At 37.9% G+C, this 23,185-nt stretch overlaps 2 protein-coding genes across 7 annotated transcripts in view; one reads left to right on the top strand and one right to left on the bottom strand.

Moving 5' to 3' along the window:
- GLIPR1L1 (GLIPR1 like 1) overlaps positions 1 to 16,933 on the bottom strand; it is a 36,066-nt gene extending 19,133 nt beyond the window's left edge. Inside the window, exon 1 of the mRNA XM_058742002.1 lies at positions 16,648 to 16,933. Coding sequence (XP_058597985.1) covers positions 16,648 to 16,923 — 276 coding nt within the window. The 5' untranslated portion in view covers positions 16,924 to 16,933. The remainder of the gene's footprint in view (positions 1 to 16,647) is intronic.
- A 4,752-nt stretch (positions 16,934 to 21,685) lies between these two features.
- CAPS2 (calcyphosine 2) overlaps positions 21,686 to 23,185 on the top strand; it is a 60,052-nt gene continuing 58,552 nt past the window's right edge. For 2 of the 6 annotated variants that reach the window (XM_058741997.1, XM_058741996.1), the window contains exon 1: positions 21,690 to 21,808. The gene's annotated coding sequence lies outside the window, so the exon portion shown is untranslated. Of the gene's footprint in view, positions 21,809 to 23,185 lie in introns of all 6 variants that reach the window. The other 4 variants (XM_058741994.1, XM_058741995.1, XM_058741999.1 and 1 more) reach the window with 3 other exon arrangements.

Raw genomic sequence — 23,185 nt, forward strand, 5'->3', positions numbered from 1 at the left:
AATGTATCATTATTGGAATCTATTATTATTCATACATAACAAGACTGGGTTACATAGAAAATTCAAGTGAATGCACCAACAATACTGTATGAAAAAAGTGAAATTATCAGTTCCAAATGCTAGGAAAATACACAAAATTGTATTTCCATATATACTTTAGAAACAAATAGCTTCAAAGATAACAAATATATAAAAATATATCCAATAAATGACATAAAAAATCTGTACACTGAAAAACTACAAAATATCACTAAGATAAATTTGTAAAGACTTAACTAAATGAATAGATATAAAATGTTTATGAACTGGGACAGTTAATATTAGAGAGGATTGGATATTGAAATTTAAATCATTTCTAAAGAAAATCCACATAACTTTTTCTTTTTTGGTGGAAATTGATTTCAAAATTCAAAGTAAGTCTTTGAATATAGACAGTATTTTTTTAATTTAATTTTTTATTTTTTAAAATTTACATCCAAATTAGTTAGCATATAGTGCAACAATGATTTCAGGAGTAGATTCCTTAGTGTCCTTTACCCATTTAGCCCATCCCTCCTCCCCCAATCCCTCCAGTAACCCTCAGTTTGTTCTCCGTATTTATGAGTCTCTTCTGTTTTGTCCCCCTCCCTGTTTTTATATTATTTTTGTTTCCCTTCCCTTATGTTCATCTGTTTTGTCTCTTGAAGTCCTCATATGAGTGAAGTCATCTGATTTTTGTCTTCCTCTGACTGACTAATTTCACTTAACATAATACCCTCCAGTTCTATCCACATAATTGCAAATGGCAAGATTTCATTCTTTTTGATTGCTGAGTAATACACCATTGTATAGATATGCCACATCTTCTTTATCCATCCATCCATCGATGGACATTTGGGCTCTTTCCATACTTTGACTATTGTTGATAGTGCTGCTATAAACATGGGAGTGCATGTGTCCCTTTGAAACAGCACACATGTATCTTGTGGATAAATGCCTAGTAGTGCAATTGCTGGGTCGCAGGGTAGTTCTATTTTTAGTTTTTTGAGGAACCTCCATACTGTTTTCCAGAGTGGCTTCACCAGCTTGCATTCCCAGCTAAGACAGTCTTTAAAAAGTAGAACAAAGCTAGAGGACTTACTGTACCAGATATCAAGGCATCATAAATCTACATACATACTCTATATAATTTCAATTGTCCTGAATTTGTTATTTTCATTTTATGGCTCAGAATATGGCCAATTGTGGTTAATGTTCCAAGGCACTTCCTAAGAATGTATATTATTTAGTTGTTAAGTGGAGTGTTCTTCTGTAAATGTCAATTAGATCCTAGTTGGTTAATGGTATTAGGTTCTTCTACATTCTTGCTGATTTTCTGTCTGCCTGTTGAGAGAAGAGTGTTGAGATTTCCAAATATAATTGGGAACTTTTCTATTTTTCAAGTTGTATCAATTTTCCTTCCTATATTCTAAAGGTCTGTTTTTTAGGGCATATAAAACTTTAATTAAAATTTCTTTAATGGATTGATTGTTGTATCATTATGTAATGTTGTTCTCTGGTAATTTTCTTTGCTCTGAAATCTACTTTATCTGATATTAATAAAGCTACTCCTACTTTCTTTCTTTTTTTAAGAAAATTTTTTAATGTTTATTTATTTCTGAGAGAGAGAAAGAGAGAGAGCATGTGTGTGCACAGAGAGAGGGGAGGGGCAGAGAGAAAAAGAGACACAGAATCTGAAGCAGGCTCCAGGCTCTGAGCTGTCAGCACAGAGCCCAAGGCAGGGCTGGAACTCAGGGACCTTGAGATCATGACCTGAACCTAAGTCAGACTCTTAACCAACTAAGCCACCCAGGCGCCCCTATAAAGCCACTCATGCTTTCTTTTGATTATTATTTATATGACATGTCTTTCTCTAACCTTTTGCTTTCCACCTATCCAAATCATTATATTTGAAGTGACTTTCTTGGTTATAGCATATTGTTGGCTCACATTTTTAAAAAACCCATTCTGATAATCTGTTTTTTAGTTGATGTATTTGGACTATTTTACATTTAATGTACTTATTGATAAGTTAAAGCATAAGTTTACTATTTTATTGTTTATTTTTTATTTGGTCCCATTGTTTTTCATTCACTTGTTTCACTTTTCCTGCCTTCTTGTGAACTATTTGAACATTTTTTAGAATTCCACTTTAATTTATACATACTTCTTTTTAGTATATATATATATATATACATATATATATATGTAATTTTTAGAGGTTGCTTTAGATATTACATAACTTATGTAACTTGTCACAAACTACTGGTGTCAGCATTTTACCAGTTTGAAGTATAGAAATATTACTTCCATTTAGGTTCCTTCACCACTCAGTCCACCAATACTATAACTGTCTTAAATATTTTTTCTACATGCCTTAAGAACCATATCAAACAATATTATAATTTTTGCTTCAACTGTCTAACATAATTTAGAAAACATTAAGGAAAAATGGTTTCTTATATTTACCCATACTTTTACTTTTTGCTTTTTTCTTCACTCCTGATGGTCCAAGAGTCTTGTTTCATCATTATCTTAGTGTTTGAAGAATTTCCTTAGCTATTCTTTTAGAGTGGGTCTGCTTATGACAAATTATCTTAGTTCTCCTGAATCTGAAAGTGTCTTAATTTCACCTTCATTCCTGAAGTATATTCTCCCTCTGGGTAGGATTCTTGGTTGACTATTCTTTGAAATTGAAATTGAAATTGAAAATGTTGTGCCACTTCCTTTGGGCCTCCATGGATTTGGATTAGAAGTTTGATGACCTTGAAATTGTTGTTTTCCATTAGGTAATGCATTGCTTTTTTCCCACTGCTTTAAACATTTTTCCTTGTCTTAAATTTTTTAAAATTTGATTATGATGTATCTTGGCATGAACTTCTTTGAGTTCATCACATTTGGGCCTCACTCAGATTTATGTCCATGTTTGTACCCAAATTTTGGAAGTTCTCAGCCATTATTTCTTAAGATGTTTTTTTCTCCCCCTCCCTATCTTTCTCTATTCCTTTTGAGACTCCAATGACACACATAGATATTTTGTTCTTGCTTTATAGATCCCTATCTGTTCACTTTTTCCCTTTGGTCCATTTTCTCTCTGTTGTTCAGATTTTGTAATTTCTATTGTTCTATCTTCAAGTTTACTGATTTTTTTTCTTTTGTCATTTTCATTCAACTGTTGCACCCATCCAGTAAGTTTTTTTTTAAGTAATCTCTACACCCAACATGGGGCTCAAACTCATGACCCCAAGATCAAGAGTCTCATGCTCTACTGACTAAGCCAGCAGGTACCCATCCAGTGAATTTTTTATTTTGGTTATTATATTTTTCAGTTGTAAAATGTCCATTTAAATCTTCTTTATAATTTCCATTTCTTTGCTGATACTTTCTATTTTTTCATTTGTTTTAAGCATTTTTATAATTCCTCTTTGAAGCATTTTTATGATGAGCCCTTTAAAATTCTTGTGAGACAATTCTTATGTCTCTGTCATCTGGGTGTTGGCGTCTGTTGTCTTTTCTTATTCATATTGAGATTTTTCTGGTTCTTGGTATGATGAGCGATTTTTCATTGTGTGCTTAACTTTTTGAATTTTATGTTATGAGACTCTAGGTTTTATTAAATCCTCCTGTTTTCGCAGGTCTTCACTAAAACTGCTCCAGTGGGGAAAAAGGGACACCACCTCTTTATCACTTGATTGGTGGGTGAAAGTCCAGACTCCCCACTCTTACTAACCCTGTAGGAGGGATACCTTGTTATTACTGGAAGGAGATGGATATCCAGGTTCCCCTTTTGCTTTTGCTGACATCATCATCCCACTGGGAGAGTAAGGGTTGCCTTTTTATTACCAGGTAGGATGAAAATCTAAGCTCCCTACTCAGCCTCCACTAGCACCATGGGGAGGTGGTTATGAGGGACACTTCATTACTTCTGTGTGGTAGTGAAAGTCCAGGTTCCATAATTGGCCTCTTCAGATACCATCCTGGCTGGGAGGGAAGGGGCACCATATTATTGCCTCATGAGGGCGAGAAGCCTCCTCTGACACAACACTGGTAGAGAGGAGGTGGGAGGGGTCCCTTACTAGCATAGGTCAAGGATGATAGTCTAGGCTCTCCACTTAGCCTTTGCTAAAAAAGATAGGAGGATTGTTGCTTCCCCTCCCCATCCCCATATTTGTCCAAAGTTGGATGGTTATCAAAGAAAAGAAAAAAGAAACATTTCTTCCTGACTAGGTTGCCCTTTTTCTTTGTCAAGAGAGAGCAGACTTTTCTTGAGGCTTTTATTTTCTGTATCCATTGGCATTTCTGGGATTTAGGCTTCTGTCATATCTAGTCCAATATATACAGGAGTCAAAGAGGAAATACACGGAGCTCACTTTGTGTCATTTCTTGAGTCTGGAGTCTCTGGCTACTTTGCTTTTTTATCTCTCCAACTTTAAGAGTCTTCTAGGGGCACCTGGGTGGCTCAGTCGGTTAAGCATCCAACTTCAGCTCAGGTCATGATCTTGTGGTTTGTGGGTTTGAGCCTCACATTGGACTCTGTGCTGAGAGCTCAGAGCCTGGAGCCTGCTTCGGATTCTGTGTCTCCCTCTTCCTCTGCCCCTCCCCCACTCACAGTTTCTCTCTCTCTCTCTCTCTCTCTCTCTCTCTCTCAAAAATAAAGATTTAAAAACATTAAAAAATATCTCATATATATGTCACATATATAATATGAGGTTTTTATCTATATTTAATGGGAAGGATAGTGCACATGGATATACTCCATCTTGTCGGTAAGATGATTTCTTAAGTTTTTTGCTCATTGTATGTTCCATTCCTATCTCCATAATTCCAAAAAGGCATTCCAAGTAGGTAGACAGACATTCTGTAATTCTTTGCCTCAAGATTTTTGGCATGCCAGAAAGCTTAAGTAGCTAAAAATAAAGGGGTGCCTTGATGGCTCAGTCAGTTAAGACTCCAACTCTTGATGTGGGCTCAGGACATGACCTCACAGTTCCTGGGACTGAGCCCTGCATCAGCCTCTGCACTGACAGTGTGGAGTCTGCTTGGGGTTCTCTCTCTCCCCCTCCCTCTCTTTCTACCCTCTCCAGCACTCCTTCCTCTCAAAATAAATAAACTTAAAAACAAAAAAGGAGCTAAAATTAAAGGCTACTGCCAGTATTACAATCAAAGCCTTGAGTATACATCAAGATTTCAGACGGTAGCGTGGTGGCCTCTGGAAAGTAGAATATCCAACATGGTTCTCCCAGCCTCCATCAGTATTTCTGTGTCATTGGACTGTGTTGGGTGCATGTCCAAACCCGGAAGGGTAATGATATTGGCATCTCAATGGTGACTAGTTTGGAAGGATAATAATGATTATTGACTTGATTACTTAAGATGATTCACCTATCTTTTGGAACAAAGACCCCAGGTTTTTTGCTTTTTGTTTTTTGTATAACAATAGGGGGAAAGGAGTCCCCAGAATGTTTAAGATCACATTTTTAGTCCCCTTGTCAATGTGAGGACTAAACATTACAATTAGGGTAATTTGATGGTAATAAATGAATGACATTTCATTTTCATTTTAAGATTGTAGATTTAAATTCATACTACTAATTTCATTGGTTAACTTTCTACATTTTTTGACACTTTAATCACTCATATTCCTTCAAACTACAAAAATTGTTACATGAAAGTTTGTTTACAGTAGCCAAGAGAGACTTCAGCAGCTCTCAGAGGACAGATCATAATTTACTCTTCTGAAAAAATGACTAGACTGAGTGATGAGTTCTCATATACCACCCTTCACCAAAAATTATACATACTTGAAAGAGGTAAGATACCACAAGGACAGAGCCTCTATTTTTCTCACAGCCACTATAAGACAGATGTAATTACAGAATCAAACAAACAATAAATCAGCAATAGCAAACAAATGTTTTCAAGCCAAATGTTCTCACTTATATTCCTTGCTAGAAACCAATTCATTCCTTTTCCAAGATATTTCAGTTTAGCTATAAACTCTGGAAAGCTTTATCTCCTCTTATGCGTGTGAAAATCCTTGTCTTTTGCCTGAATCATTGAGAGGTTTTTCTATTTTAAAAGAAAAGGAAAAAAAAGAAAGAAAGAAAAGACCAACTTAAATCTGGTATATATTTTTAAAGAAAATATATTAGTTAAAACATAGTTCTAATGTAGAATAACTTGTATCAAGTCATCCCCTACCCAAAGTATGGTACAAGTGAAAATTATTCTATCATTCTAATTAAGAACTAGTCTTAATATACAAATGATTTGGGATGAGGACTGGGTGTTGTATGGAAACTAATTTGACAATAAATTATATTAAAAAAAATACATATATATATATATATATATATATATATACACACACACACACACACACACAAATGGTGAACACAACATCTTTGAAAGAACAGGAATTAATATCTGATGGCAAAGGAATTATATGCATTAAAAACATGTATTGCAAGTCAGTTCAAACATGCATAGTATGCGTATAAATTATAATTATCTAGGTATATGTATAACTGCAAAAATCTAGTTGCATTTTGGAATTCTCAGGAACTCTTTGAAGCCCATTTTTCCCCCTGATTGAACAGCATAATTAAAAATCTTTCTTGGGGCGCCTGGATGGCTCAGTCGGTTAAGCGTCCAACTTCAGCCGGGGTCACAATCTCGCGGTCCATGAGTTCGAGCCCCACGTCGGGCTCTGGGCTGATGGCTCGGAGCCTGGAGCCTGCTTCCGATTCTGTGTCTCCCTCTCTCTCTCCCCCTCCCCAGTTCATGCTCTGTCTCTCTCTGTCTCAAAAATAAATAAACGTTAAAAAAAATTTTTTTAAATCTTTCTAAAAAAATATTTTAAAAGGGGCGCCTGGGTGGCTCAGTCAGTTAAGCGTCAGACTTCGGTTCAAGTCATGATCTCATGGTCCCTGAGTTCCAGCCCCACATTGGGCTCTGTGCTGACAGCTCGGAACCTGGAGCCTGCTTCAGATTCTGTGTCTCCCTCTCTCTCTGCCCCTCTCCATTCATGCTCTGTCTCTGTCTCAGAAATAAATAAACATTTAAAAAAATTAAAAAAAATATTTTAATGACACCTTAGATCTGGTAATGCTTTCACCTAAAACTAAATTGCTATTAAGTCTCTAGTTCTATGGGAAAAATTTTATTAATATTCTGCCTTAACTTGTAAATAGAAGACTTTGACATGCTTGTAGACATAAATTTTAAAAAGCCCAATCACCTGTTTTCTGCCTAGCCTAAACTCCAGTACACTCTGCAAGCTCTCCTGACCAAAAGCCCTCATATTATGAAGTCCATCCATATCACAGAAGCTCCTCTACACAAGGAAGAATAAGAAAACCTACTAAGAGATTCTTCCCAATATAAACTAAAAACAAAGAGAATTATAATAATTTCATATGGAGAGTTCCCACACTATCTTTTTAAAAATATACTTATATAAACATGATGCTTCTACTAGTGCTATGGCAAGAAACAGTATATTGTGCATAGAGTTGAGGGTGGGAGAATGCCTGCATGTTGCAGTGTGCTACTGAAGAATTTATGCTATATATGGATGATATAAAAAAGAATGATACTGAGTAATACAAATAGTATAACAGTCAATGTTCAAAATTCCTGAAAGGATTATAAGAAATGATGCCCATAACAAAAATAATACTTTATAAAATCAGATTTATTGAGGTATAATTGATATGATAAAACTTTACATATTTTATGTGTACAGTTTGATGAGTTTGGACATATGCAAACACCTACGATAGCATCACCATAATCTGGGTAAAAGACATAACCAACACCTCCCAGAGTTTCCTTGTGTCCTTTTGATGTTTGTTTGTTTTTGTGGTAAGAATATTTAACACGAGAGTTACCTTCCTCACAAATTTTGAAGTGCCCCATACTATATTGCTAACTATAGACACTATGCTATATGGCAGATTTCTAGAACTTATTCAACTAACATAACTGAAACTTTATACCCTTTGAATAACAATTCCCCGATACCTCAAGCACCTCACCCCCAACCCCAGCATTGTCAGCACAGAGCCCAACATGGGGCTCAAACCCACGAATGATGAGATCATGACTTGAGTCTCAAATCAAGAGTCAGATGCTTAACTAACCCACCCAGGCACCCCAGGGCTTTCCTTTTTTATGGCTGAATAATATCCCATTGCATGTATATACCACATTTTCCTTTTCCATTCATCTATTGCTGGACCCTTGGGTTGTTTCTATATCTTGGCTATTGTGAATAGTACTACAGTGATCATGGAAGTGCAGATATCTCTTCAAGATCTTGATTTCAATTTTTTGGATATACACCCAGAAGTGGGATTTCTGGATCTTAGGGTAGCTCTACTATAATTTCTTAAGCAATCTTCATACTGTTTTCCAGAACTGCAGCACAATTTTATATGCCCACTAACCATGTACAGTGTTTCCAATTTCTTTACAACCTCACGAACACTTATCTTAAATTTTATTTGTGTTATTACTAGTTGCCTCTAGGATAAAGATCTGCAATTAATAAGAAATGCAATTAATAAGATCTGCAATTAATAAGAACAGTGGTCTGAATATAAATGCCATATTAATTCAACAAAAAAAAGGGAAGAAATGAGAAAAAAATAACCTCTTACTTTATAATAGCAAGAGAATCAATAAGATAGTTATTCTTCACATTGGTAAAGCAATTGTCCAATGAATGACTTTGGGATCTCTGGTAATATTGCAGGTCAATGAGCTAACCAGGGTAAGGGTCCCAGCAAGGGACCCAGGGTTTTGTCTCAGCAAGAGAGATTGAATCCAATTCACCTTCTCTCCAACTTGTGCCACTAAGGAATTAAATTGTTAAGCCACTAAAATTTCGGCGTCTATTTTATAGGACAGCCTAGACTAGCTTCATAAAACTTACTACTCAAAGTCGAGTGAAGCCATAATAAAAATCTAAACTTAAACCATCCTGAGACCTAAGTAGGAAGGATTCCTGCTGTGGGCCCAGATTTTATAGGACATCACATATTACACACACACACACACACACACACAGGGTGTTATAAAATGAAAGATTCTTCTCATTCTAACCTTAGCACATGTTCAGTGTGACCCACGACACTGACATGTTTTTAAAACAAAAGGCATTTATATGTGAATGGTAAAATAGTTTGTGAATATTGTTGCTGATGATGTAAGAGACAGACACTGCTTCAGAGTCCAGGGAAGATTTTAACTATGTCAACTCTTAGGTAAGAGAAAAGATCCACTTGTCAAATCTTTTAAAGCAACATGAAAGCAGTGGATTCTTACATAATATAATATTGTTTAGCAGAACTACTGAAGATCTATTTCCTTCCTTCTCTCTTCATATTCCCATTTTTGGGGTAAGGAAGACATTTTTCAATGGTAACAATTTCCATCACTGTTAAGTAGGGGTAAATGTAGATCTGTATGTTACCTAAGTGAAGCATGACATCAGTTCTTTACATTGGCCACTAGATGGACATGATCACCAGAATGGTGAATTTTATATTTATACAAATATACAAGACTTAGATTTTCCAAAAAAAATTTCAATACTTAAAATCGTTATTCACCCATTAAACTTTGCCTTTTAATTTTAATAGTTTTGATTATTTCAGAAGTAAAAATTTAGTTACTGATTATATAAATGAAAATGAGCAAAATTATTCTGATTAAATCCAAATCTGAGCAAGGTAGGTGAAATCCCTGAAACCATACATTCTTTACTAAATAAAGATTGAATTACTGAGCAAACAATGAGATTGTATGTAGGTTTCCATTTTTATTCTTCCTTTAGCCCACAAATGTTGGTGGTAAGATTGCCTGAACCGTGTGGGGAATTTAACAGTTAGCTGGCAAGCAGTAAGGAAACTTATGTCAGAGGCAGGAATAACAGCAATCCATGTGATTCAGGGCCAAAACATCTGAAAAAATGTGATCTATAACACAGAATCATGAGTCCACTGAACTTGAAGCTCTAAGCAGAGATTGGAAAACAAAATAGTGGTTGTTGGTTGCGGTATGGGTTCAACACGATATTTTAAGAGTAAAAAACTGGCCAGCTTGGAGAAAGAAATGAAAGCTAGAGTCAAGAAATGTGGGGCTTTTGAGGCATGGAAAAGAACTGCTTCTATATAGCATATAATAAGATATGAGATCTTAAAAAGACTTTGAGAGACTAATGTCATAAAACTTTCGTGCGATTAGGGCAAAGAGGAGATGAAGAATGTGACTCCAAGGATATCTTCTTAAGTGATTAAAAGGTCCTTAGCAAATGAACAGATGAGGATGTACCCATTTCCCCAAAAGTCATATTTCAGGATAACTGGCATTAAGGTGAACAAGAAAAGCACCAAAGTGAGAAAACAAAGAAAGACTTGAAAATTTCTCCAATTGGTACTTTAAGTGTGGGTATTGGTATTTGGAATTGATTGGGAGCATATAGCTGAAAGACCTTCAGATTTTTTGAGACAGATGTATTCCCAAAGATATTGTAAACTTGTTACGAAAATAGCCTATGAATAACTTGGATCTTAAACTTCCATGGGCAGAAAGCAATCTGAGAAGGTTATTGAAGGGGCGGACCTATGCCGGCCAACCATGTCTCCTCCCCTTGAGTAACAGGACTCCGACCCTTCCCCAGCCAATCAGCCAAGGCCACAACCCTTCCCCAGCCAATCGACTGAGGCCACAGCCATTACCTCACCAACTGCCCCTAGACCCCTATAAAACCTTTGTGCTTTTGAAACTCGCTCTCTCTCCCCGGTATCTCACTGCTGTGTCGGTGCAGGTAGGAGATTGAGCTTGAGCTAGCTCGAATAAAGGCTCTTTTGCTTTTGCATCGGACTCGGCTCCCTGGTGGTCTTTGGGGATCACGAATTCTGGGCATAACGGTTATGGCTCAAAGATGGTATATTTCCCAATGCCCAATTCATTTTGGCCAAGGAGGATGATGAATAAGGAAGAACATTTTAGAGGGAGAAGATAGATACCACAGAAAACAATGGACAAGGGAACTCCTACTTCCTTAATCAAAAAAACTTTTCTGACCTCCAGTATATTAGGTATGAATACTGTCTACTATCTAAAGATTTCACAATCATTCTGAACCAACAATTGCTGTGTGGTTCCTATTCTTCCACTTTCTCAGTAGAAGTGTTTGTTACGGTTGTCTTGTGTTGCCTTTGAATATTGTTTGTGTGGAGGACAGATAGAGGCACTAGGCCAAGAGTGTTCACAACTGACTTTGTTGGGTTGTTGCATTCTACTCAGAGATATTAGATTCGGATTCAGTAACTAAACAGGATATTGGGCTTATCCTTTGGAGGAGGACTTGAACTTATTCTGTTTATGGGATGGAAGGAATAAGTAAATATCTGATGACCATAAAAGCAGTCTGTGCTAGTGATAGTTAATGCAAGCATGCTAGGGTCATCAGACTAATTCTGGCCAGAGGGACTTGAGTGGGAATGACATATATCACCTCCAGGTCTGATTATAAAAATACATGTACAGCCCTCTAGCTTTCTCAATGGTGACTCTGAAAAACATATGTTGGCATGATGGAACCAAAATAAAATCAGCCCATGGCACTGCACGAAGAAGTGATGTGGAGAGTGGTCCAACCAGTATTGGACTTTGTGTGAGTGAGATACTAAACCTATATTGTTTAAAGAATTATGCTAAGTGAAACGAGCCAGACAATGAAAAAACAAATACTGTATGATCTTACTTACATGTGGAATCTAAAAAAACAAACTCATACATACAGAGAATAGATTGGTGGTTTATGGATATGGGGGGGGGGGGTGAAATTGGTGAAGGAGGTCAAAAGGTGAAAACTTCCAGTTCTAAGGTAAATAAGTTCTGGGGGATGTACAGTAAAGCATGATGATGTGACTATATGCAACCATACTGCATTGTATATTTGAAGTGGCTAAGCTATTAGATCCTAAACATTCTCATTACAAGAAAAAGAAATTGTAACTATGTGAGGTGATGGACATTAACTCAATTTGTGGTAATCATTTCACAATATACATATACTGAATCATGTTGTATACTTAAATACAGTGTCATGTCAATAAAAAAATGGGGGAAAAAACGCCTGTGAGCTTTCAGGTTTCATTTGTTAACACAATAGTCTATCATTTCCTGATAAATATAGAAATTGATATGAGAAATGAGGTACTTAGTTTTCCTTGATGATTCAGTAGTGGAAGACTGGAGAAACTCCTATTAAAGTCCCAGCCAATAGTTAGCACTTCTGCTTCTGCCCAAGATGGAATAACAGGACTAGATTTACTTTCCCACTTGAAACAATAAAAATAAAATATATGAAACAACAGGTGTTGGCACACATAACATCAAGCAAAGAAAGACCAGTGCTCCCTGACAGGGAGACCAATAAGCTAAACTTCAGCCTACTGCCTTGAGAGAATTTTCAGGCTATAAAGGAGTACCAGGTAAGAGAGACTTGCATAGAGAGAGAACTCCAAAGATGTTCAGAGGGTCCTGCTTGGATATTTGGCAGAGTAGTGATTAGCACATGCATATGAGGAACTTACCCAAGACCAGGGAATGAATCACTCAAAAAGATAAGGGAAATATTACCTAATGCTCACCCAGTCCTGGGAATAGTGCCTTTTTTCACTAGCCAGACTGGAAAAACCTCATAATCTTGGGAATTATGTAGAGTACTCAGAAGGATCTTGGCTTAATTGTGGGGGATATTTATCCTAGTCTAAACTACGGCTTTTGTGCAGCCCAACAAATCTTAAAAACGAGTCTAAAATGGATCAAAATGCCAAGTAACATGAATGCATGCCAGGAAAAAAATCCAGAATATTTATAGAAATACAAAAATAACCATCACCCAACAAGGTAAAATTAGCAATATCTGGTACCTGATAAGAAATTATCTGCATAGAGAGATGCAAGAAAATATAGGCCAAAATGAGCAGAAAAATCAATCAATGGAAATCCAAACAGAACTGACACAAATGTTAAAGTTAGTAGAAAAAGCAAGAATGAGAAAAAAAAATAATGAAAAGAGCATCAGTGAACTCAGTGGGAAACTTCAAATGGTATAATGTACGTGTAATTGGAGCCTCTAATATTTTAATAGATAATGCATAAAATTTTTCTGTTTTAATTAAAATCTGTGGATACAAAAAGTTCAATGAACCCTAGGAAACATGAACAATGTGACACTAGGGCACATCAAATTGCTCAAAACCAAGGATGAAGAGAAATTCTTAAAATCAGCCAAAGGAAGAATACATATGATGTATATGGGAACCAAGAGAATGATCCAGCGGATTTCTCATCACAAATAATGTGAAAGAAGATAGAAGACAGTGCAGCAACATCTTTAAAGTTAAGCTTAGAATCCTACACACAATGATAATATCTAGCAAAAATTAAGGAGATCGAAAGTTGTCAAAAGATGCAAACTTCCGGTTATAAGATAAGTAAGTACTATCCATATAATGTACAACATGATTGATGAGGAGAACAAAGGCAAAAGAAATGTAGCTAAATTTAAATTACCTTACAACTTGCAGCCCATCAACAAATACTTGAGACAGAGCAGGACTTTCCTCTAAGAACTCACAATTGTATTAATATTAATGCTTTGCCAGAGGCAAGAAACAATTTTAGCTTGACAATAGCCAGATCTCCAGGATCCCGGAAATCTTTAACATATGAAAATCCTTTTGGAAAGTTCCTTAGTCTTTACCACCGACCCCCCCAACCCTCCCAACTTAGATGTATATAATCAATTGCCTTTACAATCCTAGCCCTGCTCTTTCTGCCCATGGGTCCTGTCCCCGTGTTTTAATAGAAACACGTTTTTGCACTGAAAACGTCTCAAGAATTCTTTCTTCACTATTTGCTCCTGGCCCACATCACATCACGATGACTATAGCTAACACTGCTGTATGATACATAGGAAAGTTAAGAGAGTAAATCCTATGAGTTCTCATCACAAGGAGAAATTTTTATCCTTTCTTCTTCTTTTTTTAAAATTATTTTTAATGTTTATTTATTTTTGAGAGAGAGAGAGGGAGAGACGGAGGAGACAGAGTGCGAGCTGGGGAGGAGCAGAGAGAGAGGGAGACACAGAATCCGAGGCAGGCTCCAGGCTCTGAGCTGTCTGCACCGAGCCCAATGCGGAGCTCCAACCCAAGAACCATGAGACCATGACCTATGTCAAAGTCAGATGCTTAACTGACTGCACCACCCAAGCTCCCCTTCTTTTTATAAACTGTATCTGTATGAGAAAATGGACATTAGCTGAACCTATTGTGTCACTCATTTCACAATATATGTAAAGCAAACCCTCATGCTGTATCCCTTAAGTTTATACTGTGATGTATGCCAATTATTTCTCATTCGACTGGAAAAAATATACAGTTAATGCAATCGCCTAATAGAGAAAAATATAAGGAGAAATAAAGCTTTTTTATAACATAAAAAGCTGATACGATTAAAAACCAACAGACTGAAGCATAAGAAATGTTTATGTCCCTTAAGCAGAAGGAAAATGATACCAAGTGGAAATATGGATCTAAACAACGAAATGAGGGGCAACTGGGTGGCTCAGTCGACTGAGCGTCCGACTTCGGCTCAGGTCATGATCTCGAGGTTTGTGAGTTCGAGCCCTGCGTCAGACTCTGTGCTGACAGCTCAGAGCCTTGAGCCTGCTTTGGGTTCTGTATCTCCCTCTCTCTCTCTCCCTCCCCGCCCCTGCTCACACTCTGCTTTCTCTCTCTCTCAAAAATAAATAAACATTAAAAAAAATTTTCTTAAACAAAGAAATAAAGAGTACCAGAAAATGTAAAGGGTTAAATAACAAAAACATTTACATGTTTACAAACTCAAACATAAAACAAGGTAAATGCAAAGAAGGCTGGTTTCCATTCAGGTCTTCTCCACCCTATTCCTTTCTTCCCTCTTGCCTTCAGCTAGCTATTTAAATTTAAACTAATTTTATGTATATCTTTGTATTATTTCCTTTGGAAACCAAAGCATATATATGTGTGTGTTTATACAGAATGCACATATATGTAAACATATACACACAAACATAAATACCATCTTAATGAAATAAGATAGTCCTTAAAAAAAATACATTCAAATAAGTGTGGAGGAAATACTGTATAGAAAATCCATGTCATTGACCACCCTAACTTATTAGAGATTAAAGTACATATTACATATTAAAATATTTTAATAGTTCTGTATTAAAGAGATCAGTTTATTGTTGTTTAATCCAGTCCAGTGTTTCCCAAACCTATTTGAAACCTCTTCCCCCTCAAAAAATTCTTTCCCATGTAGCAGAATAGTGCAGTTTTAAATTGTGCTATTTGCTGAATGTGATCTTATAATACTTCCATTTTATGTACTTATTTAAAATTTTTTTTTAAATGTTTATTTACTTTTGAGAGAGAGAGAGAGAGAGGGAGAGGCATGAGCAAGGGGAGGGGCAGAGAGAGAGGGAGACATAGAATCCACAGCAGGCTCAAGACTCTGAGCTGTCAGCACAGAGCCCAACGTGGGGCTTGTACCCACGGACCGGGAGATCATGACCAGAGAAGTTGGCCGCTTAATCGACTGAGCCACCCAGGTGCCCCTATTTCCATTTATTTTCTGTTGGATAGAAAGGAACAAAGCTGGAATAGATATGTTTTACAACGTAGCTATACCTGAATAGTATATAGGCAAAACTATGCTGTCAACATTTATATTCATAGTTTCATAATGACATCTACATGCAAGAAAATTTATAGTCAGGCATTCGTTTAAAAACTGTACATTCTATGAATTATTTTAATAATCCAATGTTCTTGATGCTCATTCTTCAACAGAGTACTCTTTTTGCCTTAATGTCTATATGATGAAGGTCTACAAAAGACACCATCAGTTCAACGTTTTGGAATTAAACTTCACATTCTATTTTTCATGGAAATGACAATCTGATATTGCTCAAATGCTGATTTCATTATTCACATCCTTGTAGAACATTTCTTAAAGATGAATACTACACACGTAGTGCTGTTTCACCCTTGAGTTCATAATAAGAGATCAAGAGAATCTCGATCCCTGTGTTCTTTCTTTTATCCGTAGTATCTCAGTTATGCAGTTTGGGGAGTGCTAGCCAAAATAAGGGGACGGGGTGGGGAAACCTGTGCGAAGTTGCGGAAGTACATCTATTAAGCCTTAGCGATGAAGACCAAACAACTCCCAAACACCATCCTTCCTGACTCCCCACCCTTCATCCTCCACCCCTACCCTACATTCCCCTATCCTCCCTACCCCCCAATCCTTCCTCCCCACCCCACCCCCACCCCCAGCCCCCCACTAAAGGGAGCTAAGCCTGGGCAAGATACAGGTTTAAGTTTTCCCTTCTCATCCACGCCTATCGCCCCCCTGAAGGATGATAGCCCGGCCAAGGTGTGATTCTTAAGTGCACGCTGAAAGTCCAGACTGAATTCATACAAATGGCTGCATCATATTTATCTGCCAGTTACCTTAGGATGAACCAGAGAAATAAGATCCCAACCCGGGGTTCTTTCTCACCATGTGTTTCATGTCGGCCGCGGAGGGCCAGACTTTGCCGCGCATGTCGTTGTGCGCCTTGACGCTGCTGTCTTTAAAATTCGTGTCTGTGATGGAGGGAACTTTGGCAGACGATTTACTGGCTACCAGACAGAGACCGAGCGTCCATAAGCAACTCAGTTTCTTCCTCAGAACCATAGCGGAATGCACAAGACGCTCTGACTGCGTGGACCAGTAACGGCTCGGCCAGCCAGTCCTCCGCGGCCCCGTGGGGACCACTCTCCGGGCTGGCTCCATCCTCCTGCACAAGCTCGAGCTCAGCGCGGGGATGCTCGACTGGTTGGCCCCCCAGAGGGCTGCGCCAGAACCCGAGGCAGGACAGGCAGCAGGTAGCACGCGTCAAAGCGCTGCGCTACAGGAGAAAGCCTTGGGTGGCCCTCTGGTGCGTGGTTTTAACCATCCAGGACGCTGTCTTAACCATCCAGGACGCTGTCTGAGGACCCAATCCAGAATCACTGGGGAGAGCTCCTGAACTGCAATCCAGATTGCAACATGTTGGCGACACGGTGTTATGTAGAAAGACAACCCGTATTAGATGCTGACAGTGGACGAGGCCGGCACAAAACCCTATATATTAGTTACATAGCCTCGGTTTTCATATGTAGCTTTTTTTACTGTTTTAAATTAACTGCAGTGTCATTCTGCCCATATCTCCAGAAACTGGTAATAAGTCAAGAATGGGCATTTTGTGTACGCCACATAGTATGATCCTAAATTATTACTTGGTCAAACATTTAATAATTCAATAATTTGCCTTTGTTTTCTCATTTGGAGACTGACCACCGAGAAAGATAAAGATAGAGAGGTGTGGCTAAGTAGTTCCTCTTGACAAAATCTTACATTCTTGATATTTGAGTTTGAAACAGAAGTAAACTTCAGATAAAGGACCACTTTAGTTGGCATGCTAAAGACTAAGACAGAATACATTTGGTTGCTTATTTTACCTATATTGCAATATAAATCAACTTCATTTGGCTTACTATTTTAAATCCATTATATCAGTTGTTATTCAATAATAAACCAGCATTTTTTGGTGACACTAAGTGACAGTTTCAAGTATTTCTGTGTTCAAATAAATATCTTTATTTGATGATTTGAGGTTGTGTACAGTGTCATTTAATTCAAGTAAATACATATTTATATCTACTGACTATTCTAGTCAATAAATCTTGCCACTAAAAAAATCTTTGATGCAACTAGTTACCATTAAAAAAAATTTTTTTTTAAAATGTTTATTTGAGAGAGGCAGAGCATGAGCAGGGAGGAGCAGAGAGAGAGACAGAGACACAGAATCCAAAGCAGGATGTAGGCTTTGAGCTGTCAGCAAAGGGTCCCACTCGGGGCTCAAACTCAGGAGCTGTGAGTTCATGACCTGAGCCGAAGATGGATGCTTAACTGACTGAGCCACCCAAGTGCCCAGTAACCATTTTTAATAAGTAAAAAGTAGGGGTGCCTGGGTGGCTCAGTCGGTACAGTGACTTTGGCTTGGGTCATGGTCTTGCGGTTCGTGGGTTCATATGCCACATTGGGCTCACTGCTGTCAGCACGGAGTTGCTTTGAATCCTCTGTCCCCTTCTCTCTATGCCTCCCTGCTTGCACTCTCTCTCTCTCTCTCTTTCTCTGAAAAATAAATAAACTTTTTTTTTTAAGTAAAAAGTAAAACATTATGGGGTGCCTAGCTGGCTCAGTCAATGGATCTCAGGGTCGTGAGTTCAAGCCCCATATTGGGTGTAGAGATTACTTAAAAATAAAATTTTAAAAAAAGCAGAAAATTAAATTATAAAATGGGGAAAAATACAAGGATCCTAATGGAAATTCTACCTAGCAGGAGAGACAATATTTCTCATCTGTCTCTGCTGACGGAGAATTGCAATATATGTGACTAGCATTACTTACACAGTCCAAACTGAACTTCTTACATCCCACACCCTAAAACGGGTCCTTCCACAATCTTCCCTATCACAGTTAATGACGGTTTTATCCTTCTGACGGCTCAGGACCCAAACCTCCAACGTTGTCAAGGGACCCAAACTTTGGAGGTTTGGGTCCCTTGACAAATTCTGTTGTCTTTGTCTGTATATTTTCAGAACTTGACTACCATTCAGCATTTGAAAGGGCACTCCTTGATTTCATGGATAATTGCAATGGCTTCCTGGTGGACCTTCCTGCTCCTGCTTCCTAACCTCCCATGGTTTATTCTCCAGACAGCAGTCAGAGTGATTGTATATAGTCTTGAGCATACTTAAGTACTTTCAGTGTCTACTATGTTCTAAGCATTCTTCCTGGTGTTTGGGCTTACAACACAGGAAACAAAACAAAGCAATCTGTTTTTTTGGAATTCTAGTGAAGGGACACAGGGAATAAATGGTGAGCATAATAAATTCTATGACTAAGAAAAACACCCTGATGATATGTATAGAAAAAATATAAATCGGGCTAAAGAATTTGGGAGCACTGGGGTGGAGGTGAGGGTGGCACGTTTGATTTCAAATAGAGCGATCAGTGTGGATGTCTTTGAGAAGGTGACTTTTGAGCAAATACTTGAAGGGGATGCAAGAGGGAAGTGTGTGGCTACTGGAGGAAGAGCGTTCAAACAAGGAGTTTAAGTACAGGGTAGAACTATAATACTTGGCAAAAATCATGTGGAAGATGGGAGAGCTCAGTGGTTATAGTTGAATTATTCTAAAGTCCTTGTATTCCTGGAAGAAGGGTAGAAATACAGAGTGATTTTGACTTTATTAAGTGATACATACATGTTAAACATTAAAAAAAAAAACTATTAAAAAAAAAAAAAAAGAATACCGGACCTGTAGAGGGAAAACAATTTTCTCAGCATTTCTAGGACTTCATTCTATTGTCTCTATGTATATTTATCTTCATATTCCAATATTTAAATACTAAGTCTCAACACAGCATCCAAAGTGATCCTACTAATATAAGTCAGATCACTCTGTTCAAAATCTTCCAACTGATGGCTTCCCATGGCACTCAAAGCAAAATCCTCACCAGCTATCCTCACAGATGAGGGAGCATAAGGCAAGCTGACGTCCCACAATCCCACCACCAACTCCCCCCACCCAACCTCCCCCAAGTGGGAAATGTGGGACATTCCTCAGGTACTCCTGGATGCCCAAGAACCAAGGAAAGGGAAAAACCAACAGAGCTGATAGAGATCGTGTTCATGTAGCACAGGAGTCCCCATCAGTTTACAAATATCTTAGTAAATTATAAGAAAAAGGCAATCTTATCAATAGCCTAGCCTCCAGAAACCTATAGACTCAGTTTCCTGGAGCCCTAACATCACCCACCGCACCCATCACAACTCCCCTTGATGTGGGGAACAAGGGCAAAAAGGAAATGGTTGAAAAATAAAATTTCTTTATAACCTGCAGCCCATTGACAAATACTTGAGATAGGCAGAGTATAACATTTCTCCAGGAACTCCTTATTATCTTATTGTTCATGGTTTGCTAGAGAAAACAAAACAAAACAAAACAAAACACTTAAGCTTGACAATAGCTAGGCTTCCAGTATCTTTTGAGTCCTCTTTAGTGTATGAATGTCCTTTTGGAAACTTCTCCTTGCCTTCACCTCTCCCAACTCCCAAGTATATAATCAGTCACTCCTCACAACCTCAGTCCAGCTCTTTCTGCTCACTGGTCCTGTCTCGGTGCTGTAATAAAATCAAGATGGGGCGCCTGGGTGGCTCAGTCGGTTGAGTGTCCGACTTCGGCTCAGGTCACGATCTCGCAGTTTGTGAGTTTGAGCCCCGCGTCAGGCTCTGTGCTGACAGCTCAGAGCCTAGAGCCTGCTTCAGATTCTGTGTCTCTCCATCTCTCGGCCCCTCCCCTGCTCATGCTCTATGTCTCTCTGTCTCTCAATAATAAATAAACGTTAAAAAAAATAAAAAATAATAACTTAAAAAAATAAAATCAAGAATTCCTTCTTGGCTTGGGCTCCAGACCCCACCACTCCAAAACCACATCACTCACTGTAGCCTTCAAGGCCCTAAACAAGGAGACCCTTTTATGATCTCACCTCCAGCTTCTGTTCCCTTCCTTTTCACTCCTCTGATACTTGGGCCCCCTTGTTATTCCTTAAAAGAGCGAAAGGAACTGATGCCTCAGGGCACTTGCTCATTTCTTTTGCCTAGAACCCTTTCCCCCAGAAAGCTACATGACTTGTTTATAACCTCTTTCAAGTATTTTCTCAAATTTCATCTTTTCAGAATACCTCACAGTGGTATTTTTATTACCCATCCTACACCTATCACTTCCTATTGTTTTTTTTTTCTGCCTTTATTTCCCCATAACCCTTATCCTCATATCATACGTAACTTACTTATTTACATTATCACTTCTCCCCTCAATTGAATGTAAGCCCCATAAGGCAGGGATTGCTTATTAGTATTATTTTTACTACTGTATCCCCAGCATCTCAACAGAGTTCCATATTCAATGAACAAACTAATAAATGAATCCTTTAAGATTCCAATCAGTTCCTTGTATGAACTACTCCAATTAGAAGGAATTGTCTGTCATTAAATTACCTCATGATCCTATATCTTACTACTTTCTCTTTTCCCCTATTAGTCAGGGTTACCGGAGAAACAGAACTAATAGACATATATTCCCACCCACCCCCTTTTACACACACATGTACACCCATAGATTTTAAAGAAATTGGCTCATACAATTGTGGGGGCTGAAAAGCCTAAAATCTTTAAGGCAAGCTGACAAGCTGAAGATTCAGATAAGAGTTGATGTTGGAGTCTTGAGTCTGAAGGTTAGAAACTAAGGCAGAATTTCTACTCAGGCAGAATTTCTATGTTGCACTCTGGAAGCAGAGTGCTCTGGGAACCTTCTTTTAGGTACCTATGGAGGCTTCACCACAGAGGCATGATTGATGAACTCCTTGGACTTGGATGATTAATTCAACTGGTAGCCCCTATCCTCTCTTAGGAGGCCTGAGGGTGGGACGGAAACTTCCAAATCACATGGTTGGCTTCATTGGCAACTGCCCTCCATTCTTAGGTGCTTTCCAAGAGTCACGTCATCACCATAACAAAAGAAGTTTCCTTGTACTCACCATTTAAGAAAATTCCAAGGGTTTTAGGAACTCTGTGCCAGAAACCTGGAGGAAGATCAAATATATATTTCTTACCATAAATCATAGTATCACAGCCTCCCCTCTTTTCAAAACCCTCTAATGACTTCCTGTCACATTTATAAAATCCAAATTCCTAGGTTTGGTTCAAAAGGCACTACATAATCTGACCATGGCTAATCTCTGTCCCCTATTCTGCATTCTCCACTTGCTCCCTTGGCTTCAGCCACATCCATCAGCTTGGCAAGGATGCTCTACCCACAAGCATTTTGCACTTGCTGTTACTTTTGTCTGAAAAATTCCCCTCAGTGAAGCCATACATGATCCTACAACTTCTATCTATCAGTGTTTGTCCCAGTGTTTATCAGTGTTTATATTTTTCTTTATCACATTAATTGCTACCTGCGATAATAGTCTTTATTTATTTATTTATTTAATGTTTATCGCCTCAGATTTTAACCTTCACTGAAACAGTGGTTTTATTTGCTTTATTTCTATATCTATAGCACCTAGAGCAGCTATGAACCCACATGCCCTCAGTAAATGTTAATTGACTGAATTAATGAGGAAATGAGCACTCCTTAACTTTCTAATAATGTATACAATTTTAAGCTTCTTCAGTAACTATCTTATTCATCATATACATACTAGAGGCTCAATAAGTATTTTAGACTCAATTTAAAAGGCAATACTAGGTTGGCTTATAGACTTTACTTTTTCTAACACTGGATGTATTTGCAGATAGTAGGTGTTCAGTGGTTGTTTGCTGACCTTCAAATGCAGGTTACTTTGGATCTGTCAATAACATAGTATAACATATGGTTAACATAGTATAACATATGGTTAATGTAATTGTTTTGTGTATAAGGAAATTAACTGGCTGTAATAGCAACAGAACTTTTGTGAGGAACTGTTTTGAAAATTGGCAAAAAAGTACAATTTATATGTAGGGGCCAAAGGCAGGCCACCCCAAAATGTGCAACTTTGTTATATTGATTATTTTAAATAAAAGTTACTTAAGTAGTTAATGCAAGAGAGCACTCTGACCTGCTCCCTGCTTTGTCTCCACTAAGCAAGAAATAAACCTCCCATGTGAAAGGTACTGTTCCTATACCAGGATGTAAGGTGACATCCTTATCCCCAGAGAAGAAATTAAGAGCCTAGAAGGGTATATAAACAACCCTTGTTACTTTTTATTAATTTACTACCCCAGAGCAATCTGTTTAGAATAATTTACTAAACTCCCCAAATTCAGCTTTCTTTGTTCTTTGTTTTGTCAATTCTTCAGATTTATTGTCTCTTTGCATCCAAAAATATAAAAACTGCCTGCTTTAGTCATTTCTTTAGGTCAGTTTTATTATTGGACCCCTCCGTGGGCATACGTTGCTTGGAA

The sequence above is a fragment of the Neofelis nebulosa genome, chromosome 8 (assembly GCF_028018385.1).
Source record: "Neofelis nebulosa isolate mNeoNeb1 chromosome 8, mNeoNeb1.pri, whole genome shotgun sequence".
Lineage (NCBI taxonomy): Eukaryota > Metazoa > Chordata > Mammalia > Carnivora > Felidae > Neofelis > Neofelis nebulosa.